A 21,402-nucleotide genomic window follows, 5' to 3' on the forward strand; every position below is an offset into this window, starting at 1 on the left:
ATGAGCGATCATTATGATAAACTAATAGATTCTGGTGTGCATCAGTCCGGGAACAGAATCACAAGGGCGAATGCTCAACCCAGGGCCAAAAAAATCCCAGTAGAGACAACAGGTTCAATTTTAACAATTTTGTTGGTTGGTTTAAACTAGCGTCCTATCATCTAAGGACTACCTCCCTTCGTCTCCTGGACGCGGTGCGTTACGTGTACATTTCGAAATCATTATAGTGTTATACAAATGGTGGTGACAACTGGTGAACAAATCGTGAAACTCCCATAATGCTGAGCAATAAGCCGAAACTACCACATTCATTTACTTTGAAGTCTCCGTACATTTAATTTTCTTCACTTTTCACTCTGCTCACATCTGTAACTTTGTAATGAAGATAGTCATTTAGAATAATCTTTACGTTGCAGACTGAAATTTTAAGTAAATAAAGGGAATCACCAATTTTTCGAGAGACTAGGTTGTTTCCTTTGCTCAGCATACAAAATGATATAACACACTCTTGTCCATCTATGCTTTATATTAAACACCGATTACATGATAACATACATATTACCCCTGATACACACAAATGTACCTTCTGATCGAACACAGGTGTAGAAATGCTACATGCTATGGTTTATCGTAAATCTAGGAGAACATAACGAACAGATACATTTTTGTATGGAGGCAGCAAGTTTCAATATAATGTCACGGTGTATGCCGTCCTGCTAGCCCCTGAAATAATCTAAATAAAAACAGACACAACATTTTGACAAAATTTAATTGTAATTCTTCCATACATGATATCAACATTTTAAAAACGAAGTATTTGAGACGACACATGACACCTCATAAAGGACGACAATTAGACAGCGCTGTCGGTGAAAGCATCGGAGAACATAGCCTCATTTAAGCGTTTATATATTTTATCCAATAAATAACATACATGTTGTACACAATCATTTTATACGATGCATGATGAAACGTATTAAATCAACAAGTACTGCAATGCAGTAGGACAATATTCAAGCAGAAAGCAGTATGCACCATCAATAAATACCACATAAGAATATTTGCCACATACATGTACATATATGAAAAAGGTGTCATGTTAGATTTGTGTTAAAACTAAATCGTTTAAAGATTTATATGATCGATACAAACAGCCAGCTTTTGTCTAGGTTGTGCGTGCAGAGATAGAGAGAAAAATCTCAAAAAGGAGCTTGATTACTTAGTATATTGAATAGCCATTGTGTGTTGTGAATAGCATGCACAGGACAGGTAAACTGTTTAAAACATTAAATATAGCGAGCAGGTCTTACGCATACAAAGCCTCCAATTGGCGCCTCTCAAACATGGTTTCAAAATTAAAAAAAAATTAAAAAGAAGTAAAAACACATTATTAGAATATAGTGACATATGATATGGCAGTTTGGCTAATGTTTGTTTGACGTATACAATGTTCAGAAGTAAATAAGGTTTGGCTACCTTGCGATTAATTTATAACATACGGCAGTGTTACAGTATGACTCACTGTTGAATAGAAGAGTAACATATAAGAAACGAGATTTATCTTTGAAAATAATGTGTGTTAATTTCTAGAAAATAATTTTCTATAATAATGAAAAGGCACTTGGTGTATTTATGAGTCAACACAATCATGGCTATCTTTGTGCTTTACTTTAAACTATTTGCTTTGGTGTCATACAGTAAAATCCTCATCGAAACATCCAAATCATTTTGTTTCAATGTCTTTTTTTCCAAAACATTCAAACATACAAAATGCATTATTTGCATGGACTGGTATCTATATCGCTGAATACTTTGCCCCTTGGTAGTTCAAACTTACATGCCAAATGGTTGTGTAACTTTGAAAATCTGAAGAGTTAAAACTAATTTATTTGTTATCAATTTATTTATTTTTTCCTCAGACCAGTTTACTTTCGAAAAGATGGATTGACTGATGGCAAATCATACCAACACCAACAAGTTTGTTCTAAAGGGAATTTCCGAAGCATGATAATTACTTCGATGCGTTTTGCCAATCTGTACTTTTTCTAAGGAACAGCAAGTCCAAAAGGAAAATATTTCCAAAAGATGCTTCCCCTTTTCAACACTCTTTGTCCCCTTCCTACACACTTTACTCTGTCCCTTAACGCTCTGTCCAGATCCCTTCCCTTCTCCTATACACATTTCCCCAAATGAGTACGGCTATGTCTCAAAACATGACTTGTATTCTGATGAACATTTGTATGTCCTGAGATGTAGTTTCCTGGCTCTACCAATGGTGACAGCAGTAGACGATATGTGAACTTTATAAAGTTAATGGACAAAAGCACTTTTTTGTCGATAATTTAAAAAACCCATTCAAGTGACACAGATTTTAACACAATTCCTTAAACATTCATATGTACAGAATGATCTCTGATATAGAACAAAATAGGTACACATATACGGTATTCACCACATTGGATGTAATGGTTTATCAAAATGCAGTAAGTATAATTAAAAGCACTAGGACATTACGCATAAAGTTTCAAATGCAATTGTATCAAATGCAAACAAAATGGCAAAATTAAATGCAGCTTAATTTAATTATATTCAGTCAGTAATAATTAACTTTAGTTGACACTTGCAAGTTGCAGAATTTAAAATCCATAATCCATCCATAGTAATAGTGTATGGTATTCCAGGGTGATTTGGGTCATTTTACAAGGTTGAAAATCTGATCCAAAGATTGTCAATTTATACAAGTCCAAACCATGGCCTATACATACATTGTTTTACACCAGTGGGTAATTCTTCATATTTCGTCGACAGATTAAAATTAAGCTATTCAATGTACTTATAAGTACCAACCATGGTACCGGTTCGTACAGCATTATACTTACATTATTTGATGTAGTATAATACACTATGTACATGTCATTCAATAGCGCTAAAGATAATGTTTTCTGAGTATCTGGAGTACGCATGTCAAGGCGTTTCAGCATAAACACAAAGGTGGATTGTATTGTGATATCACTGGTAACGACATGCATAATTCAGATTTTCAACGACACTGGAGATTTAACAACTAGCATAGCACATCGTCCTTAGCATCGCTTGCCTTCGAGTAACATAATCACTGCAGATCAAATGTCTGACGAAGATAAACCTCATTTCTATCTATATTACGTAATAATCAAGAGATGTTACAGTTATCAGAATGATGTCCTCATCAACTTAAGACCATTGACAGTGTATATAATCCAAATGAGCACATCTCATAGGGTCCACATATGGGAAACTTGACCATGATCATGCGTCATTACTTAACATTAGGTCACTTGTAAGGTTACAGGAAGCTGCAGCTTGTTCAAGGACGGATGACAGAATGGACAAAAAGGAAGCTGTCACAAAAAAATAAGTTGTGTTTATCTTAGGTGACAAATAAAACATATATTAGCAGTTTGTCAACTCCGAAGAAAGCAGAATAGTGGGCAAATAAACGTGAACATTGATCGCAAATAGTTCTTACTGCATAGGATATGCCTACCTTTTAAACTGATTTGAGCTTGTGAATCATTCAGATTTTTTAGTTACAAACTTCGATTTGTCCTATTACTTTCATCTTGTATCATATTTCAACAGACGATTAGATATACACAACAGAGAGAATATTTACAATTCTAGACAGGTAACACTCTGAATCATATTTCAGGTGTTTTTAAAAACAGCACGGCCTTGATTGGTAGCAAGTGTCTGGTTCGAGGTGTAAGGAAGGTGTCGACTTCACTGTAAATGTCTGAAGTTTCTAGGTCAAGGGCAATTCTAAAACACCCACTGAACACATTGTGCACAAGAAAATGGAGAAAGCATTAAATACAAGAGGCCTAGAGGGCCTGTATCACTCACCTGGTTTATTTAGTAATTATCATAAAAACACTTACAATTTGAAATAGCAAAATTGAAAAGTGGCCCCAAATTGTGCAACTTTCAATCCGGATTGAGTTTTGTTAGTTTAACTTCCTTTAACAGCCAGGGTCATGTAAGGACGTGCCAGGTTTGATGTGGAGGAAAACCGGAGTACCCTGAGAAAAACCACCAACCAGCCGTCAGTATCTAGCAACTGCACCACATGAGATTAGAACTCGAGACCAAGAGGTGGAGGGCTTATGGTAATGTCAAGACATCTTAACCTGTCGGCCACCAAGGCCCCTTTTGAATCTCCACTTCATAAGGATGCTATCAATGCAATATGAGTGCTATCCAATGTGTAGTTTCAAAGAAGAATTTGTTTATATGGAAATAGTTAAATTGACCCTTTTGGCCCTCCCTCTAAGGCCTCTGGGGGGTCAGCTCTTTATTTTGTGCAACTTTGAATCCCCAACCCATAAGGATATTAACAATGCAATATGATTGCTATCCAAAGCTAAGTTTCAGAGAACAATATATATTGAAATCGCCAAATTGACCATTTTGGTCCCGCCCCTCAGGCCCTCGGGTGTTATTTTGTAAAATTTTCAGTTAGTGCCCCATAAAGATGCTACATGCAGTCAAATTTCATTAAATTCCTTCGGACCAGGTGAGCTAACAATATATTTGAATCAAAACAAGAATGTCTACGGTCTGTGAGATAAAATAATTACCATTGGAAATTTTTATATGTCATTTTCAGTTAATGGATAATTATTAGAGATTAAGTAAAATAAAAGTCTTTGGCATATTTAGGGTAAAAATCGACTTCACCTATCTAGAAAATTTAGAATTTTATGTGCTAATTATCACTTCTGTATATTTTAAATACATTTTACAGTACTTCAAAGTAAACAAGCCTCCCTTCCCTTTTCTGTGACCTCAACAGTACTTCAAAGTAACCAAGCCTCCCTTTCCCATTCCGTAAAGTTCTTTTAATTACATTAATCTTACAGGAATCTTAAAGAGACATAAATAGGAACATTCAATATTTCTCGTCACAATTGCAATTAAATATTGACTAAAAACATGTTATGCAGCAAAATGAAATATAACTGGGTAAAGAATAACTGGGTGAAACAATTCCCGGGCTCTTGTTATTGTAAAAATGGTACATTGTGGCCTTTAACAAGTGTGTAACTAAATGATTGTGATATTATCGTTATGGTATTTTTATACAAAATTAAGATAACTACTGGTAATAATACACAGCCAAGAATATACTTATACTGTATATACAAAATAAAAAATATACTATGAAAATCACAAATCAAATATTCAACCCAATACGCGCACATGTCCCTATATAAATGAGAGACCTCCTCATTTTTGAGGCCTCAAGTTGTTCACTTACTTTGAAAATTCAAAATGCAAATTGAAAGGAATGAATATTTTATTTTCTTTTAGTTAATTTTGCAAATGGATCTGCAGTTCACTTTTTCACTAGGACTTTGTTAGAAGTCTTAATTTGAGTTCAGAAACTCTCTCTGTGTTAAGTCTCTTTAGCACTTTTAGGTGGAATACGGTATTTAGTCAAATGAACATACGGAGGGTTAAATATCAAACAGGATATTATTACTGATCTGAACCAGCAAATTTGTGGAATTTCCATCCCCCGCTTTCAGGACATATTGTAGGTAAACATTATTGAGGTTAGGTTTAACCTTGGTTGAATCATGAAAAAATAAACTGAAGTAAGTCTTATTCGGAAGCAAGACATTTAACTTTGTTACCAAGTGGCAGAAAATGCCTTTTTTATGAAATCAAAGGGCCAAACCTCTGCTAATTAATATCTGCCAAAAGTGACAATTGAACTTGGCTAAGCCCTTAAGGCATTGAACAACTTTGCATTGAAAGTTTTAACATTTGTTAGTTATTAACACAGAAACTGCAGCCTTATTACCTAGTTTGAAGAAAATTGGTTAATATTTATTACAGTTGTTGTACGGAAGTGGCAGAAACTGACATTTTTTTATATAAGCAAAGGGTCATAACTCTGCTAAATAAGGTTCGTTGAAAGTTACGATCGAACTTGGCCAAGTCCTTAAGACATTTAACCTTGTTACTAAATTTGAAGAAAATTGGTTTACATTTGTTGCACTTATTGCACGGAAATGGCAGAAAATGATGTTTTTAGTAATTCAAAAGGCCATAACTCCGCTAAATAAGGTCTGTGGAAAGTCGCGATCGAACTTGGCTGAGCCCTTAAGGCATTTAACCTTGTTATTGTCACTAAGTTTGAAGAAAATCGGTTTATGTTTGTAACAGTTATTGCACGGAAATGGCAGAAAATGACGTTTTCAGTAATTCAAAGGGCCATAACTCCGCTAAATAAGGCCTATTGACAGTTGTGATAAAACTTAGTCATGCCCTTAAGGCATTTAATCTGATCACCAAATTTGAAGAAAATCTGTTTATATTTGTTGCACGGAAATGGCAGAAAATGACATTTTTAGTAATTCAAAGGGCCATAACTCCGCAAATAAGGTCCATCGACAGTTGCAATCAAACTTGGCCGAGCCCTTAAGGCATTTAAGCTTATCACCAAGTTTGAAGAAAATCAGTTTATATTTGTTACAGTTATGGCACAGAAACGAAGCGTTACAGATAGACAGACAGACAGACAGACGGACAAACCCAAATTAATATCCCCCCGTTTAGGAGAAAGCAGGGGGATAAAAATTAACACACAATACTTATATCAGATGTTTACAACACCTATTAATGTCATATATTCATCTGTATCTTCATTCTCGCTCTCTCACCTTGTTACAATGAACAAATAATCCCATATAACTAGTCTATATAGACGATACAATAATCAATAGTGTTTCTCACATATTTCACCACATAGAAAAATGACAGCAGTATGTATGCATCATTTTGCCTGATTTGTTTTTTCCTTTAATTAAAAGTTAAATTCACTGTAAAATTTTGTCCGAACTTCAATCAGAAAACGATATGTAGAAATTCTTAATACAGTTCACCCTGTCAAAATAATCTAAGGGTTATAGATTCAGTACTGGTAAATGAATGATTTGGGACATGTTGCCCGCATTAAATATAGCTTCTCATTATGAGAAGCCATCACCAACTCCCAGTACATTGTACATGATTTTTATACTTTAATGTGTAGCTGTTTAGTGATACATTTGTCAAGACTTTGTTCTCAGCTGACTTTTTATACTGCTTTTCTGGGGAAAAAAATCATGAACATGAAGGTTATCTTCAATTTCAGATGCTGTGAACTGAACAGATTTGTATCATAAAAGAAGCCTACAAACAAGGTTACATTAATTTTAGATAACTCCATGTAGACTGACATATAAAACAACATGATTTAAATACTGATATGCTTCATGGGTTACGATAATTTTTAACAAGTTGTTGTGAAATTTTTAACAATTCAGAAAAGTGTATACAGTGCCCACACATTTTCAGTAATTGTACCCCAGAAGTAATGACATTATCATATATATATACAGTAGCATATAATAAGTGCTAGATAATAAGAAGCACCGTTTGATTAAATGACTAGAAAAGAAGCCAAGCTATAACAAACAAAGCAACAGATATGAAGCAAAAGCAATAACTACTTAAAAGATAATGTTCCCTTTTATACATCATCAGTATAAACAACTAACAATAATATATTTAATAAATATTCAATAATTACAATAGCAATTGATCATCATGGTTATCAATGACGTATTCATTTCAACAATATACAGATTCATGAGACATACATATTTTCCTGATATCATCTGTTAATTCACTGACATGATTTCACAAAGATCCCGACTATGTACATTTTCTGTTTATGCAGAAAACTTATAAAAAAACATCCTGTGAAAGATTTCAAACATGAATATGTAACAAAAGTTCTATAAATAATTATTACTTGAGTCATTCAGGTTATTTTTGTCTGCAGTGTTCTATTTTCAAATGATTTATGATACAAATTAAAAGCCGACAATCAGTGTACCATGGATATAAGTAAGTATTATAAAAATGGCAGAAGTATCAAAGTTTTATGATCCATTAAAAACCTATTCAAAGCTATTTCAGTGGTAATGATGTCGGATGTCACGCATGGACGGTATGTGAAAGGTAACTGTGTTACACAAAATCTGAGCAGGTGCACTTAGTCATAGTATAATATCACTTTTATCAAAAGATCAGCAGAATCTGTCTGAATCAATTCCCGATGCCTGCAGAGCTATTTAAGGAATTTTCTTGTACAAAACACTTCATACCTTCCTAAGTAATAGGTTATGAATTGATCATCAAGGATATTATACATGCATGTTTTTTCTAAATTTCTCAAGTATGAAATTGGGAATGAAGGTGTTCTACTAAAACTAAAATATCTAAATGCAGTCTTCTGGATTCCTTATTACGAATTCAATTCACACTGACTGTCTTTTATGCAGTGCATCAGTACTCTGTATATGTATAAACTTGTGTACAATATTTTCTTCAAAATTCATTAAAACTTAAAAATGCTCCACCGCCGACAGAGCATAAATGATATTCATCATTTGAACAATAATTGGTGTTTGATCTTGTATATATATATGTCTAATTAAAGATGCTCCACCACCGACAAAGCATAAACAATATTTATCAATTTTACAAGTATTGGTGTTTAATCGTGTATATATATGTCTAATTAACACAAAAAATAATATGAAATAATTCATTTTGCTTTTGGTGCATGTGCAATCAATACTTCATTCCATACAGGACATAGTGCCTTGGAATTTTTTTCAGGATGCATTTTTTTTATTTAATACTTTTGTCTTGAAATAAAGTTAGAAGCTCAAACTTTTCAATGGTGGTAATGGTGTAAAATAAGTAACTTTTGTAACTGAAGAAAAATACTAAATCATCTGCTCCTGTTTTTGATAGCCAAAAAAATGTCATTTATCTGCAATGGAGCATCTTTTATTTTGCCTTTGGTGGAAGCGCAATCAGTTCTTCATTTCATATAGGATATATTCTTCATTCCATATAGGATATAGTGTCACAGAATTTTTTCGGGATGCAATTAATTATTTTTCATACTTTTAACTTGAAGTAAAATTAGAAGTTCAAAATTTTCAATGGTGATAATGGTGTAAAGTAGGTAACTTTTGTAACAGAAGAAAAATACTAAATCGTCTCCTCCTGTTTTAGATAGTGAAAAAAATCATTTGTCAGCAGTGGAGCATCTTTAAAACTATGATTCTTGAATTTAACCACAAATTTTAAGTAGCCTTATCTTCCTATATACAGAATGAAACAAAATATAATTTTTTAAATATGACTGTGCTATGCAATTATATATCTATCATTTTCCTTACACTAAATCATGTTTGCTATTATCACCTGTACATGTACTTTTACCAAGATTTTACACAATTCTCTGGAATATTCGACTTACTCAAGATTTAGATGGACAACACAAAATCAATTACATGTTATAATATGAAGAATTATCCTGATCTATAAAATTCATACAAAAACAATTCAATATTCAGAATTCCAGCAACATGTGCTTCTTATACTAAAAAAAGATCATATTTTCCAATACAAATCATAATTCTACTGCTGTTTCTCAATTTAACTTAAAGAGGTAATTCATAAGACAAATACTTTGAATGGACAAATGAAACTTTAATATTTGTTTCCTATTCCTAGCATCCAAACTTGAGCTGTAGGACAGTTCTCTGTTCCTAGCACTCAAACTTGAGCTGTAGGACAGTTGTCTATCTATCCCTAGCACTAAAACTTGAGCTGTAGGACGGTTCTCTGTTCCTAGCAATCAAACTTGAGCTGTAGGACAGTTCTCTGTTCCTAGCACTCAAACTTGAGCTGTAGGACAGTTGTCTATCTATTCCTAGCATTCAAACTTGAGCTGTAGAACAGTTCTCTATTCCTTGCACTCAAACTTGAGCTGCAGTTTTAACCAGTATCAAATGATACCATGTGTACCTTTCCTCCTATATTTGTTAATTTTAGCTAAAAGAAATTCTGACACCATCACAACCCACAACTAATACCTGAAATCTACTTCATCCATATTATGAATGTATATCCAATATACTGGATACAATCAAAGACCAAACAAAATGAAATATAAATGTATATCCATCCTACAACTAGTTGGCACTAATGCTGAAATTTGATTCTAAATTTTATCTTTATAATCAATGCTAATTCAGCATAATTTTGCGTCGTCGTCGTTTTAGAGCCCTATTTCAAAATTCTATGCAATCACAATGTACTTGTCTGTCCATGCTTATGCTCATTTTATCTCATATTGATTTCCATAATTTTTCAATCAATATTCTCTTCATATGCTTTACTTTGTTCAAATCTGAGCAAGGAATCATTCATGTTAATTTGAAGTAAAAAAAAAAAAAAAAAAAAAAGTTTTAAAAGTCATTTTTCAATCCTTTTTCTAATTTCATGAATCATATTAGAAGTTACCAGAACCCTATACTTTTGTTATGCCTTTTTGCATAAAACATAATCAAAATAAATCTTTTAGAACCTAATAAAACCTTGATATACTTAGACACATTAAAATAATTACAGCTATGTTAGCCAACTTCTTGTTCTGAACAAAACCTAAAACAAGAGAGTCATTTCACCACAGGAGTTACCTAAATTGGTCATTGGTATCTCCATTCCAACCAAACATTCCGGCTCTTCTTCTACCGTCTCCGATTCACAAGCGTTAGAGTCCTCAACTATTGGCGGCCTCTTCATTTCGCGGAGACTGGTAAGTATATGGATGAAATAGATTTCCAGGTAGAGTCATAAGTCAGGAAAGCGCTTGGGATCCTCAATGTACTCAGGTGGGATAAAGAACAGACTGTCAGGAAGGTTCTCCTTCCACTCAAAAGAGTTAAACGTTACTCTGGCAGTCACTGTCGGAAATACCGGAATCTCTGTAAAATTGAAAGTGTATTCAAAGTAATGATATCAATTTGAAAAGTTCAGAAACACCAGGATCACTGTAAAAATAACAGTGTACTCTAAGTATGGATTTCAGTTTAAAGCAATTCATTACATGTGGTATGAATGTTTAATTGGAGCCATTAAAACAAATTTATTGGGGCCATTATAATGTTCAATTATAACAGGGACCATTAAATATTTCCTTTGGGCCATTAAAATGTGTAATTGGAACCAACAAAATTAAATTGATTGGAATCATAAACAGATTTAAATGGTCACACCTATTTTGACAGGGAATCCATCAGGCAGCTTTGTGGTCATAAAATCCCTGAGTTTCTGGAACTGTTTGAATGGTGCAATCACTTCCAGTACATCCAGTAAACTGTAATAATAAATAGATATAATTTCAAATACTCAGAAAAAATCATGGATTTCTAGATATTTCAAAAGTCAATAATATTGAAATGAAAAATTTCAATGGTTTGGAATGGTCATCAATAATATATGCCAGAAAGAAGTGGACATATTTCCTGTTTCTTTTATTTGAAATCGAGCACAATCTTTTAGTTCTTTAACCAGAACCATTTGAGAAGAAGATTCTGTTTCAATCTATAAATACTTACACACTGACATCCATAGGAAAAGATTTACTCTGAAAAAGAAACCCAAAAGATTATGAATAAAATGTCTTATTTTTGAAAACTGGTTAACTCACTCTAATATGCCTTAAAAATCCTTTGAAAAAGGAAACCTACAGATAGCCAATTTTTCTACTTACAAAATTGTTAGCATCTTATTAAATTAAACACCAGCAGAAAATTACTTCCATCATTTTTCAAGTATGTTATCTATCTTGATATATCAAAGAACATTTAACTACAGATTAGTTACCATAGCCACTGTAGCTTTGAAGGACTTGGAGCTTCCCTTAGGAATCCACTGCCGTCCCAGACAAGGTGGTTTACCGGCTGGAGCCGACATGTACTCCTCCCAGCTAATGTTTGGTCTTTCTGGTGGGTTTAAAGATGGGCGTCTCTGAAACTAAAATATGATTTATTCTTATTAATGGGTTTTTTACTTTTCATTTATCAGCTCATTATCATCATTTCAACAAATAACAGATATTAAAGCTTGGTTTAAATTCAATTTGGGTTGAAAGAAAAAGACATGTATACAGAAGCAGTTTTCCACAAGAAAAAACTTTTTACTTGTTGTTTCCCTTTCATTTCCTTTGACAGAATCGGTCACACGTAGTAGTGACTTGTTCTGTTGACTTTTGATTCATTCTGAAAATGCCATGCTCGCATAGTACATTTGCATGCCGGATAAAAAACAAAAATACTTATTTATTTATGTAATTCCAATAAGGTTTGTTCTTATGATCAAAGGTCCAAACTATTTCTTTGATTAAGTCCTACAAAAAATCAGTTCAGATACTGGAACAAAGTATATGACTGACATCACCATTGCCATTTGTACCTGAACAATATATACTTACATCACAGTTATCCCACGTCCCTTTGGTTAGATTCTCCATGATCGCTTTGTTTTTCTGTACATCTTCAGGAGACAGGTGTTCCCTCCTGTAATATTACATCATTTGTGTTAATAATCTTATTAATCAATCTATGATTAACATATATATTTGATATTACATGAGTGTTCATTTCATATGAGATTTTACAAAACGAGTCTAAGAAGTTTTTATTTTAGCGAGCCTTGGCGACCAAAAATTAAAACTTTGAGACGAGTTGCATAAAATCTCATGAAATGAACACAAATTTAAGATACTTTTATCATATATCTACAAATACCTGCATAACAAAGAATTTCACGTCAAAATGTATTCTTAAAATCCAGCAGAGGCCACCATTTTGTCCTGCCTTCCTCGTAATCCTGACGTCACGTCATTTTTCCTGACATCATTTTATTGTGTCTGTGACCAAGATATTGAGAGTGTAGCAACAGCCTGCCAGGCAATAGCAACAGATGGCTTATGTAGTGATCAACCGAAACTGTTCACACTATTATTGCGTCGACAGTAATAGCTAGGGTCAAGTAAGGTTGATCTCTCTTGTGTTCAATATGTTGCATGTATGAAAGTCTTTAGGTTTTAGAAGGCTGCAGTACATTCCTGCTGTGTCCCCTATAATTGTCCTATTGCCCTTTTTAGCAGATAAAATTGACTCTAAACACCTCATCCTCATTTCCATACAATAACAAAGTTTACCATTACAATTCCACATGCCTCATGAAGTTTCACATTGAGGTTTAATTTTCTAATCCAGTAACTATTTTATGAATATGTTTACAAATCAATTCATGAAGTACCCAGTAAGTCTATATTACATAAGTAAAAAAAACTATCTATCTCATGTCAGTAAAAAAACCTAATAAATGTTATTTTACAACCATCTTCTACTCAAAATTTTAAATAATTGAAAGATGGTTCAGAAATAGTCAGTGAAACTTAACGTGTATTTACCTTTTTCTAGAGTCTAAGGTGAGGCCATTAATAAAGTAGTAGTCAGCTTGGTAGTCACCGACCATTTCCTGTGATTAAAAAGGAAAACAAGTTTTCTTAAGAGGTATAAAGAGTATGAAGTAAACTGTTCACTCTAACACACACCAACAACAGTAGATTGATTTTAATTTGACAATTCAAGAGGTTGGCAATTCAGTGCAATTATCACAATTTTTATACTGAATTGGCTTTAGTGTACTGTAAACATGAGTGTTTTTCACACTTGAAATTTGCTCATATAAAATTGCGCTAAATGGCATAAAGTAGATTGCAACAATATATTGTTGCGCTAATTTCCAAAGGACTGATTGTGCGCTTATATTTGATTGCACAAAAAACAGTTATGTTTATAATAAATACCAAATTCTTTACTTGCTACTGAAATAAAAATTATAAACTCACTGTTTTGTCTTCTCTAAAAAGCCAGCCGCTTTGTGCCCTTGTGAATGTGATGTTCTTGGTTGACATTTGAGCAGCCATGATGTCACTGCTCATCAAAATATCAACTTCATCATCCATCTCCTGCTCACTCTCCTGTTCAAAATAAATCAAATACTTACACATGGTTTTAGTGCAAAGTTAGAGTTACCTCCCCTGTCCCATTAAACTATGTAAAGGTAAGTTATCTTCCCTCTCAAAAAATGTTCAGATCAAATTTAAAGATAATGGCATCTTCTTGTATGATAAAGAATATAACAATTAATATTAGTAGTCCTGAAATACAGAACTGGATATTAGAAAATGTGCAATGGTTAACTGTCAAAGTTTTGTTGATTTTATGATTTTCATTATTAATGTTCCAATCTAGTATCTGATGCAGAAACCTAATAAAGAATGTACCAACTACATATTTGATCATATGGACAAGCCAAATATCTGAGGCACTAACCTAATATATATGTACCTACCTCATATATCCTCCAGACCAACCAAATATCGGATATACCTATAGCATATCTGGTCTCATTAACCTACCTTATATCAGATGTACCTACAGCATATATGGTCTTCTTTACCTAACTTATACCAGATATACCTACATTGTACTTCATATCTGGTCTTCTTACCAGATATACCTACATTGTACTTCATATCTGGTCTTCTTAACCTACCTAATAACACATGTACATACCTCATATCTGGTCTTCTTAACCTACCTAATAACACATGTACCTACAGCATATCTTTTGGTCTTCTTAACCTATCTAATAATACATGTACCTACAGCATATCTGGTCTTCTTAACCTACCTAATAACACATGTACCTACAGCTATCTGGTCTTCTTGATCTTAGATACCTAATATCAGATGTACCTACCTCAGATCCTATCTTCCTGACCTACCTAATATCAGATGTACCTACCTCATATCTGATCCTCTGGAAAACAAACAGTTTGTTATCTAACACAGTCAGGCTATTCTGGGGGTCCTCCTCTCCATTAAAAACAAATGTGATGTCCCCGCGCTCCCAGTGCATGTCGTTAAAATCTACTAGAGTGGTATCTAGGCTGTAAAATATAGCAAAATACGGTTTCCTATTAATACATTATAGAACATTTAGTTGAGGTTTTTATTTTTGCTGACCAATTCATGAAGACTAGCTATTAATACATAATTTCAAAAACATGTATAGCTATATATAGGTTGATGTATTGACATTTTTTCTTTTAGCTAATTGTGGCAGATTTGCATTGGAAGCTTACCGTATACAGCAACCCTTTTTGTGGATCTTACATACATCTGAAGGCAGAATTCTGGACACCAAAGGAACTGTTGATAAATTAAGATCAGAAACATTAAATAAGGCTTTTTTTGTCAAAAATTTATATTATCTTAAGGCCACACCAAATTAATGTGTAGTTCGTCGGGAGCAGCGCACGTAAATTTCCGGGTTCGAGAAAAATATATAAAAAATTTGCGACCGCACATTAAAAAAAAATCCGGATTTATTTTTCCGTGATCCGAGTCACTTAGTGCTATACTGGCGCTTGCAGACGCTTGAATTACATTGCGGAAATTGAGACAGTGAAGGTTTTGTCTGACATAGATGAATTAACTACAAAAAATGGCGGGTAAGGAGAAAAGTGCTGACGGAAAAATCGTATTTACCAACATGCTTTTGAACTTTTAACGTTTAATTTTTGGACGATGAGTGGTGAATGATGAACGTCCGGAGTGACCTAGCATCCTTGCTGCTATTTGATCGCGATCGCGGTCGAAAATGAAACGTTTGGGGACCTTTTTGTGTTGTTGACATTCATCTGTTCACTCTTGTAATCTTCACTCTCAGCACTTTGTTTTCGATTATTGGTGTCTTAATTGTTACCGTTCGGCGAGGCCCAACATATTTGATGTCAAACACGCCTATTGAAGCCGAAAATGATGAAACTTTTGTTGATCTTTTTAATCGTCTTGTTGACATTAATTTGAGTAAAATCTATTTAATGCTGCATCGGACATGAGATTTAGATGACATTCGAGCGATCAAGATATCCACAAACCAAGACATGACTCGATTGAAATTTCACAAAATAGTATGAATTTCTGTAACAAATGAGCTGCAGTGTTATTTCTTTTGAACATTGTTTTTAATACAGAATCATGAATCGGTATTTCTTTTCATTCATCCATACCTTTGCTTAAAGCAAGTCGATAGTGAAGCTATAGTCAAAACCTGACAACTGAATCAGTCAATCTTTCTATCATTTGTTTCTTATGAAACATAATTTGTATGTGTTGCGCAAAAATAAATGATTTTCCTGGTAAATTGTATTAATTAGATTTTCAATTGAAAGTTTGTGTTCATTCTGATACTTTTGTTACGTGTATCTGATGGAAAAGAAATTTATAAAATCTAGTCAACTTTGGTGTACCTTTAATGTACATGTGTGATTGTTCTGATGATACTTTTTACAAGATATGCTTTTTTTGTTTTAACTGATCAGATAGATCATTGTTTTGTTTTGTTGGGTTTTTTTATCAAAAATTTACATTGTTGTTTAAATTACAGTTTTGTTTTTGTTTATGCATGAATACATATATATACAGAAGTATCCAGGATGATTGAAAACCACAGTACACAGGTTTATCAGTGTTTTCTTTATTAATATTTACTTCCATGGTTTGAAAAAAAATCGCTCGCTCAACTTTGAAGTTTGAACCCCTTCGCACCTATAAATCCTTGATTCTAATTTTTTTTTTAAACAAAAAAAATTCGCTTGCTCGCTCCTTTTTTATTTTTCAATTTCCCAAAGAACTACAAATTAATTTGGTGTGGCCTAAAGTAAAAGTATGTGATGACATTAAATCATATTCAATAATGCATGATACATAATTTTAATATGGAATTTTGTGTGTTTCTCTTGTTCAACATCTCTTTTAAACATTAAGAAGCATATGTCTCATTGAAAACTTTAGCATGAGTCATTTTCACAACACTAAATAACTTACCCCAACTTTGAAAATCCCACTTAAGTTCTAAGTAGAAATCCCCTATATCCCTTAATGCTTGTACAAGAGAAGGCCTCCGACTTTCTAGAGATTCTCTGGACTGCTGTTTGAGTTTTCTTAGTAGACATAAAACTAAAAATCATCAAAAATAAAATAATAAGCTTGAAGCATAAAGAAGGTTTAAACTTTCTGAAATATATATATAAAAAAAGGAAATTAGAGCCTTATATCTTTGTTCAAAGTTCATAGAGCCTTATATAACTATGTTCAAAGTTCATATTAAAAAAATTCTGATAATTCTGAAGATTGTAAAATTGGGTAAACATTTGCTTTCAGATATATATATTTAAGAACTGACTGGATAAAATATCAATATAATTTTAGTAAGTACTTGTTTGTCGATCTCCAAAGCTGATGGACTCTGCCAGCGGCGTCCAACCTTGGGTATTTTTTACACGAACAGGAGCTCCATGTGCAAGGAGTAGATGGATACATTCTACAAAAATAAACATGTAGAAATAATCAATAGGTAGTCAATGTCATAGATAGTCATGCCCTCATCAGAAATGTGTACATTGTCTATGTTTCTAGGTCTGGTTGATTGCTGCTAGGTAACTCAGTCAGTAGAAAATGCACATCCCTTGGCCAGCTAGTGTTCTAATTATATATACAATTAAAGGTCTTAGTTTCAAAACATGTTCTGGCCATCACGCTTTTTCCTATCCTATATATAGCTACTACAACTGGGACCAGTTTCACAGACATTCCTTGGGCTTTTTGGCTTATAATGGGCCCCATTCCCAATGGAAATCATTTCATATTTATGCTAAATTCCCCAAAAATACAGTTTACCCCGATCCTGGAAAGTTCCTTCCCAATTTGCCAATTTCTTTACCAAAATAAGGCCCCTTCCCAATAAAGAGAAAATAGCCATGTTTGCTTTAATTTAAGGAATCATTTTACTTAAAACTCTCCAAAGGAAAGCATTACAAATTTTAAGGACGACTCCTTAAATGAAGATTTTTTTCTTGTCTTCTATAATGTTTTACTCTGAGGAAAAAAGCTGGTTCAAGGATATATTCTCACCTTTATGTCCCAGAATCACAGCAAGGTGCAAAGGTGTGTTACCTGTAACAAAATATAGTTCATAAGTATAAATATATAATTATATTATAGGTATAAGTGATTAACTTCTATAATGGATCGATTAAAAGTTATTTGGAAATGTAAGAATGATATATGCTATTAAAATATCAAATATCACCTTAAAGAACCAGAATCACCAATACTACATGTCTCTCTGTTAGTCTGTTACTTGCAATAGTTATACTTTACATGTGAGAAATATTAGAATTCCATTACCTTAAATTTGAATTTGGGGTTTCATTTGTAACTGTAATTGAAGTATATGTGACGTGTCAAATCATACATATATACACATGTTACTTTAATTTACCAATTTTTTTCTTAGTTTAATAACCTTTTCACATTCTGATCCTACAAAGCTGTTTTTGCTTGCAGGAGGATAAACCAACCAAACTATGCAGGATTTAATATATAAATATATTTACATTTCTGTTTAATCTTTGCTATATAACTTTACCAACTGGAAAATCGTTTACACTTGTGAAAACGTTGTCAATTGTCATGCAAGAATACATACACCGAAACACTGAGTGTTAATTAAACCTGTATCAGATTTGGCCTACATATTTGTTTCTGTATTTTTAATTCTTTAATTATCCAATTTGAATGTAATGAATATCTTAAATTGTATTTCTGAACTTGAAAACATTTCCCGCCGAATTGGAGCCAGCAGCTGTTCCTGGATTCCACATGCATCAACTGACAAGCTGCGAGTGCTGATCATGAGTACATCATATATATATTTAACCTTGGAAAAATGATGTTTTATTTAATCAGAACATTAAATTGAAAAAAAATAGTTGGTTGAAATTAAATGTACATTTAAGGAATGATTATTATTTTTTGTTGTTTACTGGTGTGTTAACTGCATTTGTTGGAAAGACATTTCTACATTTTAACACGCTTCTTTTCATAAATATCTGTCCAACAAATGCAGTTTAAGTTACCCACCAGTAAACAACAAAAAATAAAAATCATGTATTATTCAAATAAGAGTGTTTGATATGAAATTTAAATTTTCCATGTAAGTGTAATTAATTATTCTTAATAAATAAAAGGAAATATACATGAAACTTTTAGCAATTGATTGCTTTAATTATGTAACTTTTAAAAGATATTGCCATGATTCCATATTAAACAACCACAAATTGCGATCATGTGACCTGTTTCTACCACAATTTCCATATACTTTGCTTTAAATTTAGTTGAAGAAATATATGGCAAGGATAAGATAAACACACCAGTACTTTGTATTTCCTGACATACACTACAGCGGTAATTGAAATTCATTTTTATTTAAGTCATATAAATTAATTAATAAATTCATCCAACAAAGAATTTGATTGGTTTTGAATATATATCTTTATCTTCAAACATCTCAGGTCAGTTCAGCCTAAAAAACAGTTGTCATTAAATGTATGCAGGCATCACGATAAAAATCACTATTACAAGCATAAAAATAAGTTTTCTTCCTTATATTAAGGAACTTAACTTGTAATTTGTAAATCTGTTCGAAATTCGCATATACAGCATCTGTCAATGCTGCCATCGACCAGATCTATGATATTTGGGAGCTATTTTTTTTTTGTAAAAGCCATACACCTTGATTAAATAATGTAGCCTTATATATCAAAATCAACGACATAGATGAGAAGGATTATAAGTCACTCAAGGTCTGGGACGAATAAATCGTAAGCGCTTTTGTGTTTGTGCACTGACTGTGACATTGAGCGAAGACTTATTATTTTCCTTCGATATATGCCGGAGCAACCTTAGTCTATGATGTAGGTGGCTGGTGTACATGTGAGAATAACCAGCTTACTTTCTGAAGCTGGCTGTCATGAAATTTACGAAGTTTATTCTAAATCTTCTGTCCTTGTAAAAGTACATGTAAGGATTAGACATTGTGAAATTTTTTAAGCATTACATTGGTGTTTGATTTGACTTGATGAGCAAAATGGTTTTTCCCCCAATTCATAGGCATCTCACATGGTATTTATTAGTATGGCAGGTTTTAATTGTAAATAGTAACACGGTTGCCTTCTAGCGCTATCATACAGGTGGAATTTCTTCTTAGCTCAGCTAGCTAGACGGTAGAGCGATGGACCAGTAAGTCCGCGGTCGCAGATTTGAGCCCCACTTGCGGCGCACTATTTTCACCCTGTTACATTAGTGTAAAGAGACAATGACATTTCCTTCTCATTTTTAAATCCTTGATTATAATTTATATTGGACAGTCACAATTTTAGTTGGATTTAAAAACTGTAGTAAGCTATATATATATACACCTACAAATGTATAGCGTATGTATATATATATATATATGAAAACTTTTGTTTAAATACTGTTATAGACTTATTTGTAATAAAATACTTTCAGTCCAGAAAACAATAACATCGAGAAAAGGAATATTTCTCGAATCTAAAATTTATCAATTAATTACTAAATAAGTCATGTACATGTATGATAGCCTATGTATCATGGCTGTTTACATATATATAAGTATCATGGAAACTGAATTTCAATTCCGACAATATTAATAATAGGCCCTAGAACGGTTTGATTCTCAGTTCAGTACTGAGTATGCCTACTGGTTACTCAGAAAGCTGATTGGAACATTTCCTAATTTTAGGCGAACTGCCAACAAGTATAATTAGCATTTTGCCAATCATCAGTACTTAGGACATGCATTTAACGCAACATTTGAAGTAATCGCATTTTTGTTTGCTTGTGTATACAAACACCGACCACGGTTACGTCACAACTCAATATTCCATCCCACACATTTATGATTCATTCATAAAATGACAACACGCAAACGTCAACGAACTCCCGTCTCGTGAACGGAGCGAAAATTATCTTGTCCTTGACATTTTTGAAGAAAAAATTAAATCTTACCGTGGATATCCTTTTGTGTGACATCATGTACACGGATCAACTGAGACAAACGACATTTATCGTCATTAAATACACATTTGTGCAACGGGTAGCCTTCCCAGTCGGCCGCCATGTTGATTTATAAGCTGCAGGGAGCAATCATTATTTTGTCTTTGAATGAGGGAGCAGTCATTGCGTCGTCAAAAGAAAGCTAAAGTTGGTAAAATAGTATAGGTAGGAATGCTTATATTTACAATAATAGAATATTACCAGCCGAATTGTCGTGTACTAGTATCTTTCGTTGCATTTTTTAATATAAACTCTCCGTTAACAACCATTTTTTTCTTCTTTTTTTTTTTTTGCAAAAAAGATAATCAAGGATAAAATAAATCCATTGTTGGAATCTAAATAATACGTACAACAGATAATTATAAACATGGATATATCAAGTTTTGATTTTTTTTTTTTTAATATTTTCATTAATTCAATCAAAATAATTAAAACAGAGACA

At 33.0% G+C, this 21,402-nt stretch overlaps 1 protein-coding gene across 1 annotated transcript; it reads right to left on the bottom strand.

The window, feature by feature from the left end:
• Nucleotides 1-750: 750 nt before the first annotated feature.
• LOC138325204 (ankyrin repeat domain-containing protein 13C-like) lies at nt 751-21,278 on the bottom strand. Its single transcript, XM_069270691.1, has 13 exons — nt 20,913-21,278; nt 17,955-17,996; nt 17,260-17,364; nt 16,869-17,000; nt 15,122-15,188; nt 14,782-14,926; nt 13,820-13,951; nt 13,379-13,446; nt 12,392-12,476; nt 11,785-11,934; nt 11,517-11,545; nt 11,175-11,275; nt 751-10,883 (listed from the first exon to the last, which is right to left on the bottom strand). The coding sequence occupies exons 1-13, from the start codon at nt 21,022-21,024 to the stop codon at nt 10,750-10,752; spliced, it is 1,302 nt and encodes a 433-aa protein (XP_069126792.1). The 5' UTR covers nt 21,025-21,278; the 3' UTR covers nt 751-10,749.
• Between the last annotated feature and the right edge of the window lie 124 nt (nt 21,279-21,402).

Source organism: Argopecten irradians, chromosome 6 (genome assembly GCF_041381155.1).
Source record: "Argopecten irradians isolate NY chromosome 6, Ai_NY, whole genome shotgun sequence".
In the NCBI taxonomy this organism is placed as follows: domain Eukaryota; kingdom Metazoa; phylum Mollusca; class Bivalvia; order Pectinida; family Pectinidae; genus Argopecten; species Argopecten irradians.